General features: G+C 42.8%; 1 protein-coding gene across 5 annotated transcripts in view; it reads right to left on the bottom strand.

Moving 5' to 3' along the window:
* TNFRSF11A (TNF receptor superfamily member 11a) overlaps window positions 1-22,706 on the bottom strand; it is a 51,326-nt gene that overhangs the window by 10,958 nt on the left and 17,662 nt on the right. Inside the window, exons 2-9 of one of the 5 annotated variants that reach the window (XM_023647935.2) lie at window positions 17,448-17,529; window positions 15,912-16,037; window positions 12,051-12,194; window positions 9,103-9,191; window positions 7,615-7,709; window positions 6,088-6,201; window positions 3,426-3,478; window positions 1,376-2,147 (exon numbers count right to left, since the gene is read on the bottom strand). In XM_023647935.2, coding sequence (XP_023503703.2) covers window positions 1,376-2,147; window positions 3,426-3,478; window positions 6,088-6,201; window positions 7,615-7,709; window positions 9,103-9,191; window positions 12,051-12,194; window positions 15,912-16,037; window positions 17,448-17,486 — 1,432 coding nt within the window. In that variant the 5' untranslated portion in view covers window positions 17,487-17,529. Of the gene's footprint in view, window positions 1-1,375; window positions 2,148-3,425; window positions 3,479-6,087; window positions 6,202-7,614; window positions 7,710-9,102; window positions 9,197-12,050; window positions 12,195-15,911; window positions 16,038-17,447; window positions 17,530-22,706 lie in introns of all 5 variants that reach the window. The other 4 variants (XM_023647933.2, XM_023647934.2, XM_070275805.1 and 1 more) reach the window with 4 other exon arrangements.

Below are 22,706 nucleotides of genomic sequence, written 5' to 3'. Positions count from 1 at the left end.
AGCCCCCAAAACACTAGCCTTCTGTGTGTCTCTATACCCAACGGGAAGACAAGCAACTGCTAAGAAAGAAACAGAACAATGCAAACAAACAATGGAGCCAAACTTTTAGTCACGGAAATTCCTTAAAATCTTAAAAAAACGTTGACGTTTTCTGAAGGAAAAACACATCAGTTCTTTGAAAAATATCCCTAAACGTATCCCCTCCTTTCAGTTTGAGAATTTATATTATAGAATTTACACATCAGTGAATTTGTGTAGTTGCAGCAAAACCACAGACCTTGGAAAACAGATTAAAGTACACTATTCTACCAAAGAAGCCAGGGGCCATCATCAGCGTGAGGCCAAACAGTCTCTGAGCTGCGGGCAGGGATCTAGCTACCTCTGGTTATAAAATAACTCAAAGACCAGCTGCTAGCACCACTCGCTGTCTAAATAAAAAGGCAGGAAAGAAAAAAATAAAAAGCATCCCAGCATGAAGGTGGTCCATGAATGCACTCTGTTTAGAGGGTGGGAGGATTCTGTGAAGCCCATTAAATAGTATATATCCATATTTTCATTTTTCTGGAGAGAGTGTCTATAGCGTCCAGAAGATTCTCAAAGAGACCATAATCCCCCAGAGCCGGAGGAAGCCTTCAGCATCAGAGGCAAAGTCCCTTGTGACTACATAATGAAACAGATGGTGTTCTACCTTTGTAGAAAAAGCTATAATATTATAATTGGTGGGCTATTCACGCTCAAGCAGTGGGGCAGTGATAAATCTCTATTATGATTTTAAACTGTAAAATTATCTTCCTGGTTCCATAAATATATTATACTCAGTGGTTATAAAAGAGGTTTCTCATATAAAGCATTAAAGGATGGTTTACTGCATCATTAATTTGGTATAGAACCAACAAGTTAATTTCAATAAATATTAATTAAAGATTAAACAATTTTGTTTGTCCTTCTGAAATCTATAACACATTTTTTGGGGGGGGGGGTGGATTTGAGGCGTCAAAAAACAAAAACAAAATCCAGAAATCTCAGCCAAGCCCGAGGTCAATGTTGACATTGTCTTCAGAGGGTCAATACTGGGATTTGAGGTCTAATCCCGTCACAAGAAGCCTGATTGCAGGAGGGCCTCAGCTAAGTATCAATGAAGAGACAGCCCCAGGGGCAGAGGAATAAGTCACACAGCAGTGGGCACAACCCACAAACCCAGTGGGTGGACTGAAAACCCATCCTGTAAAGAGGCCTATCAGGAGAAAATGCTCCAGCTGAATTTTTCGCACGTTCGCTTCCCTCTTCCCTAAATGGTCTGTGACATTTGCCCCCAAACACTGCACCAACAACAGGCTTCTTTGCTTAGAAGCAAGAGACCAGGAGAGCTACTTACCAGATGCAGGTAGCTGGTCACTGGAGGGGCTTCCTGGCCCAGGGCCTCCCTTTGTGGAGCTGGGAAGCCTTACATCAGCCCCATCCACGGGCTGGCCTGCTCCCTCTGCCCCGTCAGTGGCACCTTCAGGTGGAAGGCCCATGCCATAGGCACACTGGGGCAAGGGTCCACTTTTCGGGGAACCCATGAGGGGTTCCCGGTCCTCCCCAGGAGGGTTCCCGCAGCCTGTGCAGCCGTCTGCAGAGTTGGAGCTGGCTGCCCAATGGGGGCAATTGCCACCCTCCACTTTTTGCAAGTACTTTTCGGAGGACATGGGAATCCAGTCAGTCCTGCACAGGCGCTCGGCGAAGTTGCAGCTTTCGGAATCCACCATGTTCTCTGTCCCAGTGAAGCACTGGCTTAAACTGTCATTCTCCCCCACCTCCAGGGGCTCAGTGAAAGGGGGTGTGGATTTGCTTCCAGGCTGAGTGAGGAACAGTAAAGAGTCTGGGGTCTGGGAGGGCCTGTCCACGTATTCGTCTTCCATAGGAATCTGCCTGAAGGGGTCCCCCTCAATCTCGCTGATCAAGGTGAGCATCCCGGCGTCTTCTGCCCGTGCACGGGGACTACCGTCTGCACACGCGCCCCCACAGACACCACCATCGTCTGGACAGCACATGTCTTCAGAAAACATCTTCTCTTCCAGAGTCAGCAGTAAGACACCTTCACGAATTTCACGCTGGCTGGAGGCTTCCATGTGAGTGCTGCTAAAATTGCTGCCCGAGGACTCCTGCTGATTTAAATTCAGAAGACAGAAGCATTAATACCCAGAGTTATTAGAACATGGTTCTGCTAAACACAGCTGAAATGGTGTTTACAGTAATTATTTCCACCATAACAAGTACAGATGGAACACTCACTATGGCACTTTATTTGTGTTATTTAAAATTACAGAGTGGGAGGGAACCCTAAAATGGCATATAACCAGAAACCAATGAATCTAACTGTATTTCAAATGAATGGCATGTTCCCACGGAAGCAAGGGGAAGAGCTATCCCAAATACCTTTAGAACACAGTATTTTGTCTATACTCTCAACCTAAAATTTTAAAAAAACATAAACAAATATTGCATCTAGTTAGTAGCTTCGTTTTTTGCTGTGATATGGTTTAGTAATTCTGAAACTACTTTCTGTGTATTCTAGAATTGAGCAAATGAGTAAATATACTGAGAAAAATGGGAGCCTGGTTCATACTGTTGGAAAAGGGAAGATTCAAATACAGATGAGGGAAAGACTAGAATGAATTCTGTGGTGTTGCGACTGGAATTGGGGACATAGTATGAGCACACGGCCTAAAATTTATCTATCTTTATACCTAAGAAAACAAATCTAAAGGACATAATTGGAATAATTAATGAAATTTTAATATCAAATGTGGATTGGATAATAGTAATTGTACTACTACTAAATTTCTTGATTTTGATAAATGGCCTATGGTTATATAAGAGTATGTTCTGAAGAAATTCACACTGAAGTATTTAAGGGTATAGGAGCATGGTATCTGCCATTCACTGTGAAATGGTTCAAGAAAAAAAATATACATACACACACAGAGCAAATAATAAAGCAATGTCATAAGTAGAAACAAATGGTGGATCTGAATGCAGGATATGTGGAAATTTTCTGTACTATTCTTACTACTTATGTATCATTTTGAAATTACATCAAAATTAAAAGTTACCAAAATAACTACAGAGTAAAGGAAAGTGGTAGCTCTTTCCTCCTAGGAATCTGTACTAGGCAATCACGACTGGCACCAAAATAATAATATAAATAATATACGTACACAGAGATGACAGAAGTGGAATGAAATACAAAGAAAACAGGCATTTAGGATGAGTACCACCTTGGGCTTTGGGTTATTCTGTGGGAATCAACCCTGGGATTTGAGGGTCCATCTCTTCAAGGAAGTACCCCTTACACAATAGGACTCAATATTTCACTAATAATAGCCATATCAGCCTAATTGTTAAAAGTACTTGAAGGAGGCACTTAAGATTTTCAAATTTACCTTATTTCCACTTAGGCGGCGGCAAGCCTCATTGACCCAGTGCCACAAATTAGCTAGAAAAACAAAGAAAGGATAAGGGCTTCATATGATTATTTCCTATTTTTAATTAAGTGTTACTGACCACTATGTCAGTTCAATATTGTCTTTAAACATAATCCTCTGCACGTCTTCCAGGGAGAGTTCCTAAGAGTGAAAACACTGAAAAGAAAATCAACCAATTTAAAGACGATGAAGGCATCTTAGTCTTCCTCTCAAAAACAGAACTTTCTGGGCTGGCCACGGTGGCCTAGGGGTTAAGTTTGGCGTGCTCCCCTTTGGCGGCCCGGGTTTGGTTCCTGGGCGTGGACCTACACTGCCCGTCTGTCAGTGGCCATGCTGTGGTGGCAGCTCATGTACAAAAAGAGGAAGATTGGCAGCAGATTTTAGCTTGGTGAATCTTCCTCAGCAAAAAAACCAAAAACAAACAAAAAAACAAAAAAAACCCAAGTTTCTGATCCATGTAAAGCAAAATGTGATCCAGTACCGTTCTGTCGAATGCCTTCGGGCACATTTGAGGGCTGTCAGAGCTCCTGTTATGACGACAGACATTCTCACTCCCTCAGCAATGTTTCTTTGACGACGAGGGACTAAGTTCAGCATGTACAGGAGCAAAGATGACATGGGCGTAGGAGACTGACTTTCCAGTAAACTAGCTCAAACAGATGTACAATAAAAGTAAAGCACACGCCGGCAGGCTGTGTCAGACCCCAGTGAGTTCCAGTGGTCCCCGGATCCTTTTCCACTATACCCTCTTGCTTCTCAGAAGAAAGAAGGATACGTTCTGTGGCAAATACAAAGTATATTTCCACTAACTTTTTAAAATAGAAGTGATGAAACAAGTCAAATCTAGGAATTAAAAAAAAAAACCTATGAACTTATATTATTCAAAGATAAAATTTTACACCACCTCCGTTGAATATTTAATGTTGAATTCACTATAAAGACTGAAGTCAGGAAGTTGTCAAGTCTCCATTGGCAGATAATCAAGTCATAACAATAGCTAATGATACCTATTATGTGACCTTGCCCCATTTACTTAACTTCACTGAGCCTCAGTTTCCTCACTGTCAAATGGAGAAATTGAATGCCTTCCTTAAACTGCTGTTATGAGATTTAGTTAGTACCTCTAAATGCATATAGCAGTGCTGGCACAGAATACATAGTCAATATATGTCAGTTATTGCTACCGTCATCGTCATTCTTCTTACTGCTGCTTTTCTATAATTTTGAAATTATATAAAAATAAAGTTACCCTGAATAAAAGGAAGGTTGCATCTCTTTCCTTGTAGGGATCAGTACTAGACAATCCCAAATGGTACTGAGAAATATCTGCACACAGACGTGATAACTTTTCATAAGTACTATGATAATTTCTCCCCTGGATGATTGCAAAAGCCCTCCTAACTGGTGTGCCTGCACCCACTCTTACCACACTTCCAAATTTGTTTTAATTACTGAAATAGCCAACTACTAAAACCAGAGGTTTTTGAGATGGCTGTTTTTACTTCCCTTTGACAAGGATAAGGAGCAAACTCCTTAGCAAGTTCTGCGGGGCTGCATCCTCCGGCTGTTCCTCCCTTTCAGGTTTAATCTCATGCTGGTTCCAGCTTTCTACTCCAGCTGCACTAACCTTCCTTCAGTCCCGACTCGCCCTGCTCCCTCCATCACGCAACTCTCTCCACATGGAATGCTTTTGATTCTCCTTGACTCTCCTCAGGCTAGTTAATTCCAACCTGTCTTTCAGATCTCAGCCGCCCTGTCTCCTCCTCTAGGAGGCCCTGGGCAACCCCAAGGCTGGGAAGAGGCCTGTCATATGCTCCCCTGGAGCTCTGCACCTTCCCTTTCAGTACTCAGCCTCAATCCGTGGGCCTAATGCCTGCCTTGCCCACTGAGACGCTACCTCCGTGAGGGCACTCACTATGTTTGTGTTGCTCAGTATTGAGACCCCAGTGCCAGCCAAGTCCCTGGTGGCCAATAAACATGTGTTGAAGGAAGGGATGAAGAGAAAGTTAACAGTCATAAATCCCGGCTTAGTAATCGGTAGGCCCATTGCCCTTCACATTGATAAGATAGGGCAGTAAAAGATTATACAGGGAAAAAAATTAAAGAACATTGGAGGTCTGTTTATCTCATATAAACATAACTATATGAACAACCCACATCATCTGCATATGCATTCTTCAAATCCCCAGCTACGATGTTGTGAGGGAAGTGAAGCTGCATTAAATAAAAATATTAAAAAATGAATAAACTTTAAAAAAAGTGGCTTGTATTCAAACATTGCTCTCTGCTTAACACTGGTGACTTCAATCACCATCTTCTCTCTTTAATCTTTTGATTGCCCAGTGTTACATTAGGTAAGGTAATGTCAATGGAAATAGCAAGATGTGCAGGGTTTCATGAAGCCCATGGGCGTAACGTGGGAGAAGTGTCAAATCACAGCAAAGCAGAGGCAGACGAGATAAACAGTGAGCAACTGAAAATGGAAAAGGATGGCAACCTCTCCAGGCACTTACTGTAAGCAGGTCACCCGTGGGCAATATATGCATCTTCCAAAGCATTTACTTAGAAATGTATTGTTGTCTTTAAGATTCGTTTTCAAAAACCACCATAGACACGATACCTGTTAGTGCTTTCCCTTTTTTCCTGTAGTAAACACCAAAGATGACGGCAGCAACTAATGCCACAGATATGAAGAGAAGCAGAATAATTAAACTAGGCAAGTAAATCTGGGGTTCTGTGTTGGAAGAAAATGAGAAAAAACGGTATTAAAGATTATTTTAATTTTACTCTCTAAGTTTAAAAACCAAACCCTTTAAATCAAACCCCAGCATCAAGGATGTTGGTCTGGAATAAGAGAAGTGTGAAGCTCTGAACCCTGACATAGGTTTGTCAGAGTGCTCACATTCGGAAAGGTGGACTCAGCAACAGAGCCCAGTCCTGCTGCCGGGCATCGCTCCGAGCGAGCCCAGCCCAGGACCATCTTTACATGGTTCTCCTTTAGAACAACCCTAATCATGTTTGTCATGCCATCCGGTTCCATTTTTGCTTACCTACAGAACACCTCAATCTCTCCAGCTAGACGGCCTGGGAGGCAAAAGGAAGCTCCTTATCATATTTCTTTTCAAATAACAACACGGCACCAGGATTTTGCTGGTCATGAGAACAGAACTGCAGCCATCTGTGAAGTGTTTCAGGCATTCCGTCGACAACACAATGTGCACTCACCCAATTTCTTCATCCCCCTTGATCACTTCATTGCTAGAACCTTACACTATAAATGCTTGGTTGACACGACCTGGTTTCCAGGACTCTCCCCTCTCCTCTCCTTCTCTCTTTTTAAAAATAACTTTCTATTCCCTCACTTATTTTTAATATTGTCTTCAAAATGGTCTATTTAAAACGCTGCTCTGACTGTGTAACTCCATATCCAGAACCCTTTGATGTCCTCCTGTTTCCTAAAATGTCACACCTAAACCCTTGATTTTCTCAGCCACAGTTCATTAATCTCATTATTCTGTGGCCCAGGTTCTCTTGCCTCATCAGAAAGGTCTTTTTGCCACTTAGGCCATCTCTGTGCTGCAGTATCTGGACCCGCCTCCAGATATCTCACTCACCTGGGTAACCAGCATCCACCACTACGTGTCAATTCCTGTCAATCTTTGAAACTGTATTCAAGATTAATTTTGTCTACAAAATGTTCCATAAATAAGAATAGCTATATTCCAATAAGTTGTTAACTCTGGTTTATAGCCAAAACTTCCCCATGGACACCCCTACTGTGAACTACCACCATCTTACCATATTTCAGCATTTTAATTTATGTTTGCAGCTCAACTTTCTTTCTTTTTTTTGTATATTTGAATATATTGTTAGATATATCATTAGATTATTAATTAGATAATTAATTAGATTAATTAGATATACATTATATTATTGTTATCCATTGCAGAGTAGAAAATTATCAAGTAAATAACATATCTGGAATTAAAATACTGATAAAAATCAAATCCTGAGCTGATCATGGATAGGATGAGTTGAAAAGGGAGAGATGAACCCGTCTAGATATAGCATGTAATTCAGGAGAAATCTAGAAGAGCTGACTAGATGGGGACACATCTACCAACCAACCTGCTCTATTTAAACATACCATTTGGTGGTTTCATTGATGGCAGAGAAGAACTACAAACCACATCTGATTTATCAGTCCCGTGATGTGCTTCCATCTTTCCAAGAATGGTACAGCTGTGGAGGAAAAGGTAGTTAAGTACTTTGGTTTTATATTCTTATTTAGGAAAAAAAGCTACACAAGGTTTTACTCCAGTAGATTACTAGCTCCTTCAGGAGAGAAGCTCAGGTCTTCCTGGACATTTGAATCCCCAGCACCTGTCCACACATCATAAAGGTGGACAAAAGAATAAACAAAAGTAACCACTGTCAGTGTTCTCTAAGAATGACTCTGAGAATATGGTTCCAGAGAGAGTAGATTGGTGTTTTTTTGAAGAAGAAGATTAGCTGTGAGCTAACATTTGCCACCAATCCTCCTTTTTTTGCTGAGGAAGACTGGCCCTGAGCTAACATCCGTGCCCAACTTCCTCTGCTTTATATGTGGAACGCCTGCCACAGCATGGCTGGAGAAGCAGTGCATGGTTCTGCACCAGGGATCCAAATTGGTGAACCCAGGGCCGCCGAAGCGGAACATGTAAACTTAACCACTGTGCCTCTGGGCTGGCCCCAGATTGGTGTTTTCAGTAAAGAAGATTCCAACACTTCCATTGCTAGGGCTAAGTGATAAACTTCTAATGAATGCTCTTTTGAAGTTGAAAACACAGAGGATCTTTTCAACATAAAACTTGGATAAGTGGATCAGAAAATAAATATTTAATAAGAATATATTGGGCACTGAAAGAATCATTACATTGATTATTAGTATTCAACAACCAGCAGGCAATGAAAGGATTTAGGAATTCCACTATAGATATATTCACATAAGGGTGAAATAGTATATATATGAGATGATTCATTGCAAAATTGTTTATTATTGCAAAAAGACTGGAAACAACCTAAATGATTATCAATAGGAAACTTATTAAATAACTTATGATACATCTCCACAATGAAGTACTACATAGCTATGAAAAGCCATGAAGATCTCAGTGAACTAACATGGAACGAGCCTCCTGCAGGATAGATTACGTGTTTACAGGATGCATCATTTATATAAACAGGGGGCTTCCACATACGCATACACAACACACACCCACAATCTCTGGACAAACGAATGAATGGTGTTGAGAAGCTGGGAAAAGTGGGAGTGGTGAGTGAATGAAAATAAATGTCATAAATCATTTCCAACTAAACAAGGTTAGAAAAAGGAAAAAGAAGCTACCACGGTAAGTCAAGATTCAGTCAAACCGAATCTAAAAAGTAACACACAGTTCTTGTCACACATCAGGATGAAGATTGGTGGGACTGGTTTATTTTGCCCACGTTCAATTGACAGACTCTTCCCATTTTGAACATGGCTTCGAGAGGAAGCCTCACCAAAGTGAATCAGTCTGTTTTCAACCCAGAGGAGACAGGGAGGTCGATCTGTTTAAAATCAACCACCTCTCTTGGCTCCTTCACCATCACTTACTTGGTCCAGGGTTTGCACTTTTCTGTGGAAGAGAAGGCATCGGAGAAGTAGCCTAGAAGGCAGGGCTGACACACCGTGTCCTTGTTGAGCTGCACTGTCAAAAAAACAAACAGACAAAAGAACAAACAGAAAACAAACGAGGACACTTAGAGATCGGCCAGGATGACGTTCCAGAGGCCCAGAGCTCGGCCACTGACCCTCTGCCTCTGGCCTCCTCACCCCCGCCCTTGCCACCTGCGGCTGATTGCTTCAGCCTCTGCTGGCTTTAGAGGGCCCCACGAACCTGTGCTGATCCCAGCAGTAGGTTACAGAATTGTGTTCAGAAAGGGAACAGGCCCAGTGTCAGGCTGCTAACGTCCGTATCTGAGTTAGAGCCAGACCTCTGGTCCTGACCCTTTGCAGTTCAGAGCCTCTGTCCTGGTCACTAGTACTTTGTTCCTAGCCCAGGAGCCTGCTGTCTGACTTGTTTTAGCCAGGCGTCTGTCTGCTCTCCCTTTTTAGCCTCTTGGGTTTACCATCAGCTTTCGTCTACAGAGAATGGCAGCCCTTTAGTCAAGTCAAAGGGTTTTTAAGGGAAACTTCTTGTCCTAACCCCTTCTGCCCAGCTTAATCTCACCAGCCCAAGTATTGGAGTGACAACGTTTTCTAAAAAAAAAAAAAAAAAAAAACGCTACAGGTTCTCTTAAACCAAGGTTTGGTAACAAACTTTTCCTATAAAGGGCCATCCAGTAAATATCGTAGGCTTTGCAGGCCTTCCAGTCTCTGTAACAATTCCCTGTGGCATGAAAGCAATCATAGACAATATGTTAAAAAAAAATGGATGTGGCTGTGATCCAGTAAAACTCTATTTACACAAATACAAGTGGTGGGATGGATTTTGGACACCTGCCTTAAACCTGCCAGCACTGAAAGCAGGAATTGATCCTGGTTAGTAAGCTTTCTTCAACTCTTTCATACTCCTCAAAAACTACACTATCAAAACAGGAAATATCTCAGATTTCCTATGTCCATTATCCTTACTGCCACCAACACATGACAACCCTCTGGTAATTCCAATAAAGAAGAACATTGGCTACCATGTGATATGATAATCAGGCAATTGGCTAGGGCCCCAAACTACAAATTACTCTTGAAATTAGTGGCACTTCTGTGATTTATTTTCATGAATAAAACACTAAAATAAGGAATTACATTTTCTTTGTCCAAAGTCAAGTGGGAAATACATTCTTGATTTCTGCAGTTGCCTCAATAAGTAAGGTAACTCCCCCCTTAATCTAGCAATTTGATTTGCCTTGAAACCATATTAACAAAAGCCCAGTTAATGTCTAGTCACTCACATTAATTCAGACAGCTTTTAAAAAGATAAACACCCTCTTGAAGAGTAATCCTTAAAAACAAAGAGACTTCCTCAGGGGTGACAAGGCACACAGAGCTTTAAGGACATTAATTTCTATACACTTGGCTTCCACGTCCACTCTTCGTAACACTGACCTGCCAGGGGCATCCTGCAGGTTCTCCTTTTCCTTTTCCCTTCCACCCTCGCACTCCTCCCACTTTTCAAAAGAAGGCACACTTCTTACCCTTCCACATCCCGCTGTGGTGCCAAACCTCTGAGAGGCCGAGCCAAGAAACAAGTCAAAACAGTGGTGATGGCCACACTCCTGCATTCGGGGCACCTCAGTGCAGCCTCTGTCTTTCCCTGTCTATTAAGGGCAAAGTATGACAACAGAAGCAGGGTATTTGGGACTAGGCTGAGCTGTTCTGAATTCAAATATAGTGCAAGATAGGGCAGGAGTGAAATTTTCATTCATCCATTCACCCCCTCTATCTCCCACCTATTGCCAAAAAATGCACCATCCCCACAGGAGAAGGCAGAGAGGACATTCAGCAAAAAGGAGGCAGCACCTTTTATCATGCAGGTGCCCAACTTGCGGAAAGGCACTGGGCCTTGTCTATCTTAGAATCAGAATTCAGAAGGCAGCTGGCTGTCATAGGAAGATTTATTCTAATAATTAAAAAACCAAGTCAGACTTTTTCTAAGAGAAAGCTCGTCTGGTTAAGTCAGGGCCTGTGACAACAAGGACGGACTGCGCCAGTTAGACTCTGGGATGGACTCTTCCCTCAATAGGAACTGAAACAAGTAATATTTTAATTCTCCCAATCCTGTGTTTGACTTTTACAGCTATAATATAGCAAAATATAATATATTCATTTTTGACCAATTGTGTAATAAGAACTATAGTAACAACTTAGTCCAGAGGAAAGGTTTTTAACCCTTAGAACCTTGAGTTACAGGAAATTTTTAAAAATTAAGATTTCAAATAGGTGCCTATTTTATTGATGTAAAAGAGTGTGAAAAGGTAATTAGTAAAAGCTCTCGAAGCATAAAAATATAGCATAAAATTCTGTAGGGAAGGTAAAACGGATATGAATCAAAAGAGAGAAAAGAACTATATAAAATTTCCAACAGCTAAGGATGACTAGTGCGTTTTGAAATAGATGATGAAGGGGATGAAATTGCTATGGTGTTTAGATTCCACTGAATACTTTAAAACGCGTTACTGCTGTTAAACCTCCCTGGAAACTAAGTCCTTAGCAACTCTTTAAATTTGTAATAAAAAATTTTAGATGTCAACTTAAAAATATGACAGGGGGTGCACAAGTTAAAAAAAGCTTCAGGACCCCTGCACTACCGGGTGCCCTCCTAAGTGGGGATCCTGAGGTTTCACAGATGCAAGAGTCTTGAGATGAGCACGTGAGCCAAGCGCTCACATTCCCACGGAAGATCCATGACCTGGGGTCATCCTCTGGGGACCCTCAAGGTCCTGCAGCGCCACCTGGCTCCCTGGAGCGTGAATGACGCAGGGAAGCCGGCTCAAGGGCGGCTTTGGCCTCGGGGTCATCGCACGATTGGGTGAGGGCCGGCAGAGGCACTATGGGAGGCGTACCCGGGGGCTGGGCGCCGAAGCCGGGCGCGCACTCGGCGTTGCGGCGGCAGCAGTCGCAATCCTCGCTCCAGTGGTACCCGGCCGTGCAGGCGCAGCGCCGCGGGGCCGTCCGGTTGCCGGGCTCCACGGCCACCAGGGCCTTCCCTGCGGGAGAGAGAGACAGGGCGGCGAGGCAGCGGGAGGAAGCAGGGACACACACCTTCCACCTCGTGCAACCCTCCAGCACGCAGCCCCGAGCCACCCAGAGGCAGCGCCAGGGCCGCTCGCCGACAGATGACTCACTCAGCACGCTAGGTTTCAGAAGTTCCCCTCACACTTCCTGTGCTGGGACCAAAACATCCCAGGAGGTTTTTTTCTCTCAGTAATTAATAGAGTCTTGTGGTTTTTGAAAAACTCAATTTTCATGTTAGTAGGAAGATTAAGGACTGGGAAATTTATGATCATTGACTACTTCGGCTAATGCAAAATAGACTTCACAGGTTCTTGATTTTTAGTAAACTCACTTGTGATAAATATTCTTAACACGAATGCTAGATTGGACCTATGAGGATAGGGTTTCTGGAGATTGGGGATCCATCCTGGGATCCTGTAGGGCCACAGAATCATTCAGAGTCATGAAAACAGGGGTCATGGTGTAATTAGGTAAGTCGAGAAAGTACAGAAGTTGGGCCTGATGACATACTTGGAAATTAATCACTCCCCGGATACTTAGGATAACACGCTTATTTGTCTCCTTTTGCACAACACAGAGTGAAGGGCTTTCCTTCTTATCCCACAGCTCCTGGCCCTTTCCAGTTTTTGTGGAATAGTGGTAAATGCTCACACATAGTCGATCTTTATTATTCACGGATTCATATTCAATTCCACCTACTCGCTAAATTTCATCATAGCCCCCAAATCAATCCTCCTGGCACTTCTGCAGTCATCCTTGGATGCACACAAGTCAGAAAATTTTGAGTCACTTGCTTGACATGCATGTTCCCAGCTGACACTCTGCCTTCCTGTTTCAGCTCTCACGCTGGAAACAAGTATCCTTTGTGTGGCCTGTTTAATGATATTTTTTTCATTTTTGTGCTTTTTGTTAGTGATTCCACTGTTTAAAATGGCCCCCAAGCCTAGTGGTGAAGTGTTATCTAGTGGCCCTTGGTGCACGGAGGCCGTGATGTGTCTTACGGAGAAAATGTGTGTGCTAGATAAGCTTCCTTCAGGCAGGAGTTACAGTGATTTTGGCTGTGTGTTCGAAGTTAATAAATCAAAATACTTATTAAATAAGATGTCTTTAAACAGAAATACACATAAAACAAGGTTATGTGTTGATTGGTTGACAAAAACGTCATGACAGAAGCTCATAGGAGCCTGTATTTGTCCTAGGAGTCAAGGTGCAGTGTCTTTGCTGACCTTATAGAACAGAACCGCTGTGAACAATGAGAATCACTGCACACACACACACACGACACACACAACATCATTTAAAGTAGACCTTCTACCCCATAAGACCCCGTCTCGCTTGGATTGTCCAAATGGCCCTTGTGCTTTACATTCTTGAATAAATTATAGGAGTTTGTTATGGACTGATGTTTCTGACCCCTCAAAATCCATATGTTGAAATCCTAACCCCCAATGTGATGGCATTAGGAAGTGGGGCCTTCGGGAGGTGATCAGGTCGTGAGGTTGGAGTGTTCACGAATGGGATTAGTGCCCTTATAAGAAGAGACAGCAGAGACCTCTCTTCCTCTCTCTGTTCTCTGTCATGTGAGGACACAGTAAGAAAGCAGCTGTCTTGAAACGAGGAAGAGGGCCCTTATCAAGAAACCAACCAGGAGGCACTCCAATCTCCAACTTGCAGCCCCCAGAACTGTGAGAAGTAACCGTGTGCTATTTAAGCTACTCAGCTTGCAGTATTCTGTCACAACAGCCTAAGCTGACTAGGTCCGAGCTCCAAGGGGAAAGAAACAATCCAGAAACCTGTTCCCTCCTTCACGGTCTCAAGTTCTGGCAGCAGGGGAACCTGGAGAAATCTCCATTCCCTCTATGTCCACTCTCCGAGGCCCAGGTCAACTCTGCCGCACCAAGGCCAATATGCCTTCATGTGTACATAATGCCTGGAACATACACGGATAACTGTCATTTCCTTGGAAAATCCTAATTCCAGTGTCCCACTCAAATGGAAGTGAATGTAAGCATGTGTGGTGATGAACGGTTCTGACATATTTTTAAATAGCTTAATGAACTAGGTTTTATGTTTTAATCAATTTTGGCAGTAGACAGAATGAATCTTTATTTCCAAGAGACAGCAATGAGTCAAGGTCATTACTAAGCAGTGGGAAAGAAAAAAAAGACTCAATCAGATGCTTCTGTTTGGTGGAGTTTCCATATTACCTTCTCTGCCAAAATTTGCCAGCTCTCTCTAACACATTAGAAAAATTATGATGTTAAAAAGAAATACTTATTTCCTAGTTCTGTCCACTGGAAAAAAACCTATAAACAAGGATCAATCCAGTAGCAATGAGCCTCCTAGCACTCAGACTGAGGTCACCAAATAAGATGTTCCACTGAAAGCAATCAGGAATCCTTGGAGAAACGGCTGATTCTAGGCCCAGGGCAGGACATGTCCAAGATGAGCCTGCAAGCAAGGGAGCTCTTAAAGACAATTGGGTTGTATCAGAAGACATGGGGGCCACCTGGAAGAGGTGGGACAATCTGAGCACCACTAAAACCACAAACTGCAATGGTTAGAAACACCTCAAATATGTCTAAATGCATGAGTTCATAATATTCATATAAATCCTTTGGAGAAAGCTTGATGATCTTGTCATTATTTTGAAAAGTGGTAAATAAAGTTAGAAGCATTCATTCTGCCTTTCCTGTGTATACAGGACTTTCAGGGTAACAAATAGTTGATGAGGGCAGTTTCTCTTTATAAAGCATGCCAGCTAATAAATGAAGAAGGAATGACCGAATTAGAACATCACCTTTCTGCAGCCCCTAATGAAAATGGATCTAGGTCATGACCGTCCACACCTGCTAATATCACAAAAAGAGGGAGAAGCAGCCACTATATGATGCCTGACGTAAGTACAATACACCAACTATGAAGGAGTTTTGCCAAAAACAAAACTAAACTAAATTCTCATCAGCCTTCTAGATCTAATAACCACTTTACAGGAAATATAGGAGACAGAAGCATATGTTAAATGACGCCAAGGGAATGCAACCAGTAAAAATCAGACTGGACCCTCCCCAGGAGTAACAACATGGTTTCTTCAACAGATAAACTGAATGGAAAAAGGAAAAAACAGAGAGAAAGGAACCTTTAGGTTGAGACTTAAGAGATATATTTTGATCCTGATTCCTACAAATAAATTACAGTTAAAAAAACATTTGAGGCAAAAAAACTATAGCAGTGTGATAAGGAGATCAAACTATAGAGTTGATAAGACATTGACGATTTAGGAAAAAGCTAAGAGAGTCGGAAGATCTGGCTTTGAGCTCTGCTTCTCATTTGTTATCCTTGGAGAAGTCATTCAACCTTTCTTGGTCTCAGTCTCTTCATCTTTAAAATGGGATAATCATGGCTACCTCACAGAGTTTTTGTGAGGATCTAATAACACAATACATGTGGAAACATTGTGGAAATATTTTGTCAACTGTAAGATGGGTTCCATGATTAAACTGCAGCACAAACATATTCCAGAACAAAAGTGCGGCATGAAGAATTTTAGCACAGTGCTTCTGGGATCTGAAGCACATCCTTCTGGGGGTCCATGGTCAAAACTTCTTCCTATGTGCCCAAAAGGAGACAGCACTGGGGTATCTAAATCCATCGTTTATCCACACTCCCCACTAACATGACTGACTGACCTGTATCGCAAACTTTATGCAGCAAGCATTTATCTTCTTCATTCCAGGTGTCCAAGTATTCATCTGGGCCACAGGGCAGACATACACTTTCGGAGGTAGTAGTGCATTTGGAAGACATGTATTTTCCTAAATTAGAAGAGGAAAAAATGCACCAATAAAAAATAGCCAAGAAAGGGCTGGCCCGGTGGTGTAGTGGTTAAGTTTGCACACTCTGCTTCAGCAGCCCAGGGTTCGTAGGTTTGGATCCCAGGCATGGACGTAGCACCGCTCGTCAAGCCATGCTGTGGCAGCATCCCACATAAAATAGAGGAAGATTGGCATAGATATTAGCTCAGGGCCAATCTTCCTCATACACACACACAAAAAACCCAAGAAGCCACAAAACAATAAAAATGCACCAATCTACTGGATCATTTACATGACCATGATCCCAGGAAGTCCTACAGACAGTATGACACACGAGAGGAGGCCACATGGCACAGTGACGGTCTCCTCAAGCCTCCCAGATGGCTAACATCACCTCTCCTGGGTCTGCTGTGCCTGCGGTCACAGCAGTCTTTTAGCTCTTCTAAGCAAAACATCGCCTTTTCCACCCAAAGGACTAAAGAAAAGAATGATGGTTTTCAAACTGATGCCTGCAGAACTTGAGGGGTTCCCTGAGGGCTAAGCAAGAGGAACTTCATTTCACCCCTCCCTTCCCATCTTCAAAATCCCCTCTATTGTTAACATGGATAGTTAATTTCTTTTATCCTCCATACACTGTGGGCTCATGGTTAACTTAGTTTGACCAGAGAGTCCTACACACACACAGACACACACACACACACACACTCAGCCCACACACACATGCATGAAAATTACTGGACCGTGGTTCTGGACATCCAACAAATATCTGAGCTGAAATATCTAAAGGGTCTTGTTATAAGGTAACCACCTTTTGCTCAAGGATACCCTCCCCTCCCCAGAACAATGAGTGAGTGAGGACCCTATGGTCTTGGGACTTCGCTGGGGCTACAGAAATACTTGGCTGCATTCTGGCAGAACACCTTTGGGGAAGTGGTAACCAGTCTACCTTCTGCCCCTCAGCAGGTGTGTGGGGAGAAGGTATTACAGGGTTTAGGCAATTTTCAGCAGCAACCATTCCAGTATGATTATTCCCCCAAAAACTTCTGTGAAAATAATACTTTTAAATAAGAGTTGCATTCCATATTTTGAGAGTTTGACTCACAAAGTGCGAAGATACGGTTTTAAAAAGCTTCTTGCCTTCTCAAGAAACAGTGTTTTGGAAAACTGTGTTCCAGCATGAATTAAGTACGAGTTTCTGAAATTGCCTTTGATTGTGAAGTGATTTCACCTATTGAGAGAAAGGCTTTCGTCTTCAGAGTGACATGCAGCGCTACCTGCTACTACCATAAAAAGTGGATCCAATTTCTTTTTCCATTTGGCAGGATAGGGATCATTCCGTAGATTAAAAAAAAATAAACAAAAGCCCCACCCACTCCTGAAGGACAGTGAAAGGTGGCTCCGAGTACAAACCTGGTTCACATTTGTTACAGCATCGTCCAAAATGCTCATAGTGCCTCTCACTGCCACACGGAGGGGTGATCTGAAAAGTCACCTGAAACGAAAATTGACATCAGGGAGAGATGACGCACAAGTTCTTTCTGGATAAAACAAAAAGTGAATCACCGAATTACCTTTCTGAAAAGCATAAGAAACACCATAAACAGTACTGAAACTGCTCTACATAATTTCCCCCCAACCCCAAAATGTTACTTTTCTATTCTAGCCCATTTCCCCGTGAGAATGTATAAAGCCACCTGATACTGGCATGAAAATCCATTTAAGCACTTAAAAATATTTTGGTTATGCTCATGGCAGGATGACGGATGAGAAGAAAATTTACAAATTGTACACAGAAGGTTGAAAACTGCTTTATGCGAGCCACATACAAAATTGGTCCCACTTCCGTACAGTCACGTGGTGGCAATATGCTCAGTCAATTTGGTCATATAACTGTAGGAGAACATAATGAGGCCCCTTAATATGTGTGTTATACTGGGGGATGTCAAATTTGGGTCTTACAAGCTATCTTTGATTTTTTAAAAGATGTTTAATACTGCTTGACTTTTAAAATTTTAACCATGCAGAGAATTTTAAAAAGCAGGACAGCAAGTTCTTATAGGAACTGTGTGGGTTTGGAGCCAGGAGTCTTGACAGCCTTCTGGCTGAGGGGCCCTGGACAAGTTGCTTAAGATTTTTGAGCCTCTGTTTCCTTTCTGTATGACTCTAATACAGATATTAATTTCTGAATCTGCCCATGTAACTAAAACAAAACAAAAAGCCAAGTCCTCTACAATCACTCAGAGATTCTTATCAGTTTGCAACAGAAAAGCTGTTTTCCTCATCAGCGTTCTCAGTGTAAGAAAAAGACAGCAAAGGCTCCTGTTGGCAGGCAGTCATCTTAGAAATTGAGTGGTGAAACTGAATAGTTGGGTTTAGCTGAACAGACATCAAATTACGCATATCAAGGGTCAGGTTCCCTGCTGGGTCTCAGGGATCCAAAGTTACAGACCTTGCTCTCAAGGGGCTTACACACACCATGGTGTGTGCTACGATGGAGGCAGATGGGCCCCTACCTTGGCTGAAGAAGGCCATGGAAGGTGTCCTAAGGGATGTGACAAGTGAGCTCAGGTCAGATGAGGACAAAGGAAGTGGCAGGTGGAAGTAAGGGGAGGGATGAGGAAGGCTTCCTTAAGACTGAGCAGTTCAAACAGAGGCACTGAGGTCTGAAGTGGCATGTGGCATGGGGGTGGCAATGGAGACCATAAGCAGAGTTGGTGGGAGATGAGAACAATGATAGAGCATTCAGACAACTTCATTTGCATATTAAAGAGCTGGCGTGAAAGGTGTAGAAATAATGTGGCTTAGAAGAAGCCACGCATCTTCAAAATACCTCAGTTATGGAAGGGAGTTTCATAAAGAGAGCACCACATCCAGGAAGCCCAAGGTAGCTGAGTGTGGTGTGGGGGATGCAGCCCATGTGGACTTCTCTGACCTCACCCTGGCCAGGCAAAGGGCTTACAGGGGGATGGGGACAGGGACAGTTATTCTGAGGTCAGTGAGAAGGACAAATGTGTTCCTGGAGCTAGGTGTGCCAGGAGGGTTTTCTTCGGACCTGCTTCCCAGACCCTGTGGACACTGGATGCTCCCCATGCATTTGCTACAGGACAGGATCTGAAGGATAGCGCAGCGAGCCCAGCAGAAATCACAGCACCTCTCCTTTCTGGTCTCTTTTTCTCTTTGTTTTTATAGGAACCCATTTCTCTGCAGGCAGCCCTTGTCTGTGTCTAGCACAGTAATGCACGCACACGGAAGAAAGAGGAACAGAGGCAAAATGGTACAGCTGAATGTGGCTAACGCGAATTTTGTCTAACAAATGGGATTTATCTGAGCCTCATGATGTACGAACACTACTGCAACGCTGATGACAAAAGTCAACAAGAGAGCTGTGGTTGGGTGTATTTCAGTGATTAAGGTAACCAATGGCTTCTGACCCATAAGAAAACTGCAGCGGTCTCAGAAAGATAAGCGAATACTTCATCTGTGTTACATACACCAACAGGTTCTTTTTAGGGGAATTTGGTAAAAGGGCTACCCCTGAAGCAACTGCTTGGGAGCACTGGCAGGTGCTGCTGGCTGTGTGCTGGGCTCTAAATCCTGGTTCGTGCTGAGCATCATCTGACCTGAACACATGGACAGTTTGTTTACACGTTTAGGAGGGTGGCTGTGATTCATTCAACCCATCCATCATCTCACTTAGGAGCTTTATACCTCCCGGCAAAAATGGGGAAGTCACTGATTCCAGAGATGACCAGATGTCCTAGCTCTTAAACAGATTTCCACAGATTATTCTTTAGAATTCATTTCTCTCTCCTAAGCTTACCGGGACTTTATACCTAGACATGTCTTCTTTTTTTAAAAATTGAGATATAATTCACATACCGTAAAATTCACCCTTTAAAAGGGCACAGTTCAGTGGTTTTTAGTATATTCACAAGGTTGTGCAACCACGACTGCTATCTAATTCTAGAACATTTTCATCACCCCCAAACTGACATATCTACTTGATAGAGCTATAGGATTACAGATCTTTTAAGGAGCAGCAGCAGTTTTGCTTTTGGGAAAATTTGCTATGGTGAGGTAGAAAATACGGCATGAATCTAAGTGAAGGTAGAGCTTTAACAGAACCCTACTTTGTTCTCGAGTTACATTATATACTTCGCAGTAACCTTCAAACCTTCAAAATGGCAATAAATACACAACTTAAAAGGCAATACACATACATAGATCTATTTAAGGAAATGTGGTCTTGGGGTAAATTAAAAGAATCTGGAAAACTTTCTTTAGGATCCTGCATATTCAGGAGGCAAGACGTGCCTTTGTTGTCTTCTCTCTTCTTGCCTAGCTCTCCACATCCAACTTCCTTTTCCTCCACTTGCAGAGACCCAGCTCTCGGATGAACTCTCTTAGAGGACTTTGCAGCTCCCCAGACCTCGTACAGCAATGTAAAGGCCACTTTGTGCTGGCCTCACTCTGATCCCATGATCTACTTCTAGGAACAGGCTCCCGGGTTTGCTCTGCATGGCAGTCTCTGTGTTTGTAACTATCAGGGAATCCAGATCTCTGACACCTGGCCTATCTTGCGTTGGCCAGTTCCTAGGGACTTAGAAGAGACTTGTCTCTGGATGCTGCAGGCCATACTGGCTCCGCCTGCTCCTGACTCTCAGACTCCAAGTCCCCCAGTTCCACCTGCTTGGGCTTGCTTTGGGTTAGCCTGTGCTGTATCTCCTTTATGCCAGTCTCCCCCTGCCTGCATGGCCTGCCAAGTACATCCTCTGAATGGCATTTTTTTGTATGAATGAATGGATGTCCTTCAGCCAGACAGATGGGACCCTGTCCCCAGGCCATTCAAGCCCCTCCTGGTCCTCTGGCCCTTCTCTTCCAGCTGCTCAGAATTTGGGCCTGACTCCATCTTCCAAGACCAAGCTCCCAATGGTTGTGAGGTGGTGGCTCTTATTATCGGCAGCAATCCTAGTAAGGCAGCAATCTGATAAACACGTTCCTGCTTACGAGTTAAGGAAACAATCTCCTAGGGAATGGGGGAATTTAGCATAAGGCTGCAGATTTTCAGTTAATGGGGTGATTTTGTCAGCCACCTACAGTCTCCTTTCTTTGCCCAAGATGTAGCAACAGAAGGCCTTCGGGAGTTGAGATGTATAAACTTGTAGTTATCTAGGTTTTTTTCTAGTTTGCCTTTAAGATTGACTTGTTTCCTTCTAAAACAATAGAGCTTTTGAACCATAGTTGTTTTCATTAAGCGAATAAAGCAGAACCACTCCTAAATTTTTATTTATTGAATAAAGAATACAGTTGCATGATATAAAATTCAAAAGATACAACAGGCTATTGGGGAGTATGCCCACCTTCTGCCAGCCACTCCGCCCCACAGGCAGCCAGTGTGATCATTGTTTTGTGCCTCCTTCTGGGGATGTAAGGAGACCTGACTGCCGATCCACTTGGGGGCCATTCGACGCAACAGCTGCCTTGGAGGCCAGCTGGGATCAGGTCTGTTTCCAGCACTTGTGTTTTGGGGAATACAGTTTGATTTATGGTACTTAGAAGTCTTGTAAAAAAACACAGCCACATATTGACAGGGTCCTACTACCGTTCTTAATCAATAAACTACAAAAATGATGCTTGGCCCACAGAATTTACATCAACTAACCTTTGCTTGCTAATAGACTTGCCGTGAATTAATAAGGAACACTAGAGCCTGTCTGTGGCAAATATCCTTTACACCCCCCCCCCCATATAATTCTTTGGAAAGTTTTAAAAAAAGGGAAAATGGTAAGAACGATAAATTTAATTTATTTGCCTTCTGTTGCCTCACTTTCTTGTGTGTTTTGTGTTGAGCGTATATTTGTTTCAGGGCATACAGGCTGGTGTTTATTTTAACGGCTGACAAACTCTTCTGGAATAAGCATGTCCGCAGTCTGTGCCAGGCTTTGGGAGGTAGGAGGAAGGCCATGAGCTGTACATCAGAATTCTGTTTAGAGGGCACGTGGATTTGTTTCTCAATGCACAGTCGTGTTGGGTTTAATTCTGAAAAACCCTAAGCTGAAGAAACATAACAGATCTGTTGGCAGAGCTGCAGAGACCAGTGGATCTGCATTTGGAATCCTGTAGGGGAGGCTGACTCAAATACTCATTTTTCATGCTGTTAATCGACTCAGTCGTAGCGAAAGTCATTATGGATGCTAAAATTACTTTCTTGTTCTATTGAAAATTCATGCTGACATATAACAAAGCAGAAAGCAGCTTAGCCCCTTCTTCAAATCAAGGGGGGAAAGAACCCGATTCAGAGGAACAAATGAGGGATTTTCCATAGATTTTATTTTATAAACTATCATCTGTGACCATATTTGAGAATTTGGCTAATAATTTAAGATAGTATCAAATTTCTGAAAGATGGTTAAAAGAGGAACTATTAAATGTGAAAATAATACCTTACTTAAAAGTCCTACTGCCCTGGGAAAAAATATCCTTAAGGAAAGCCACAATTAGAATTGGTCTTACCCAGAATAGAATACAAATAAATGACTAGTGACCTGTGTCCCCCAGAACACCAAGAGAGCTGCTTGACTGTGACACTTTCATCCCAGGATACTGGTTCTCTCTGAAGTATTTTGTTTTTAGAAACAAACAACAAACAAAGAAAAGGCAGCACTAATA

The sequence above is a fragment of the Equus caballus genome, chromosome 8 (genome assembly GCF_041296265.1).
Source record: "Equus caballus isolate H_3958 breed thoroughbred chromosome 8, TB-T2T, whole genome shotgun sequence".
NCBI classification, from domain to species: Eukaryota; Metazoa; Chordata; class Mammalia; order Perissodactyla; family Equidae; genus Equus; species Equus caballus.
This window is presented reverse-complemented; position numbering and strand designations above follow the sequence as displayed.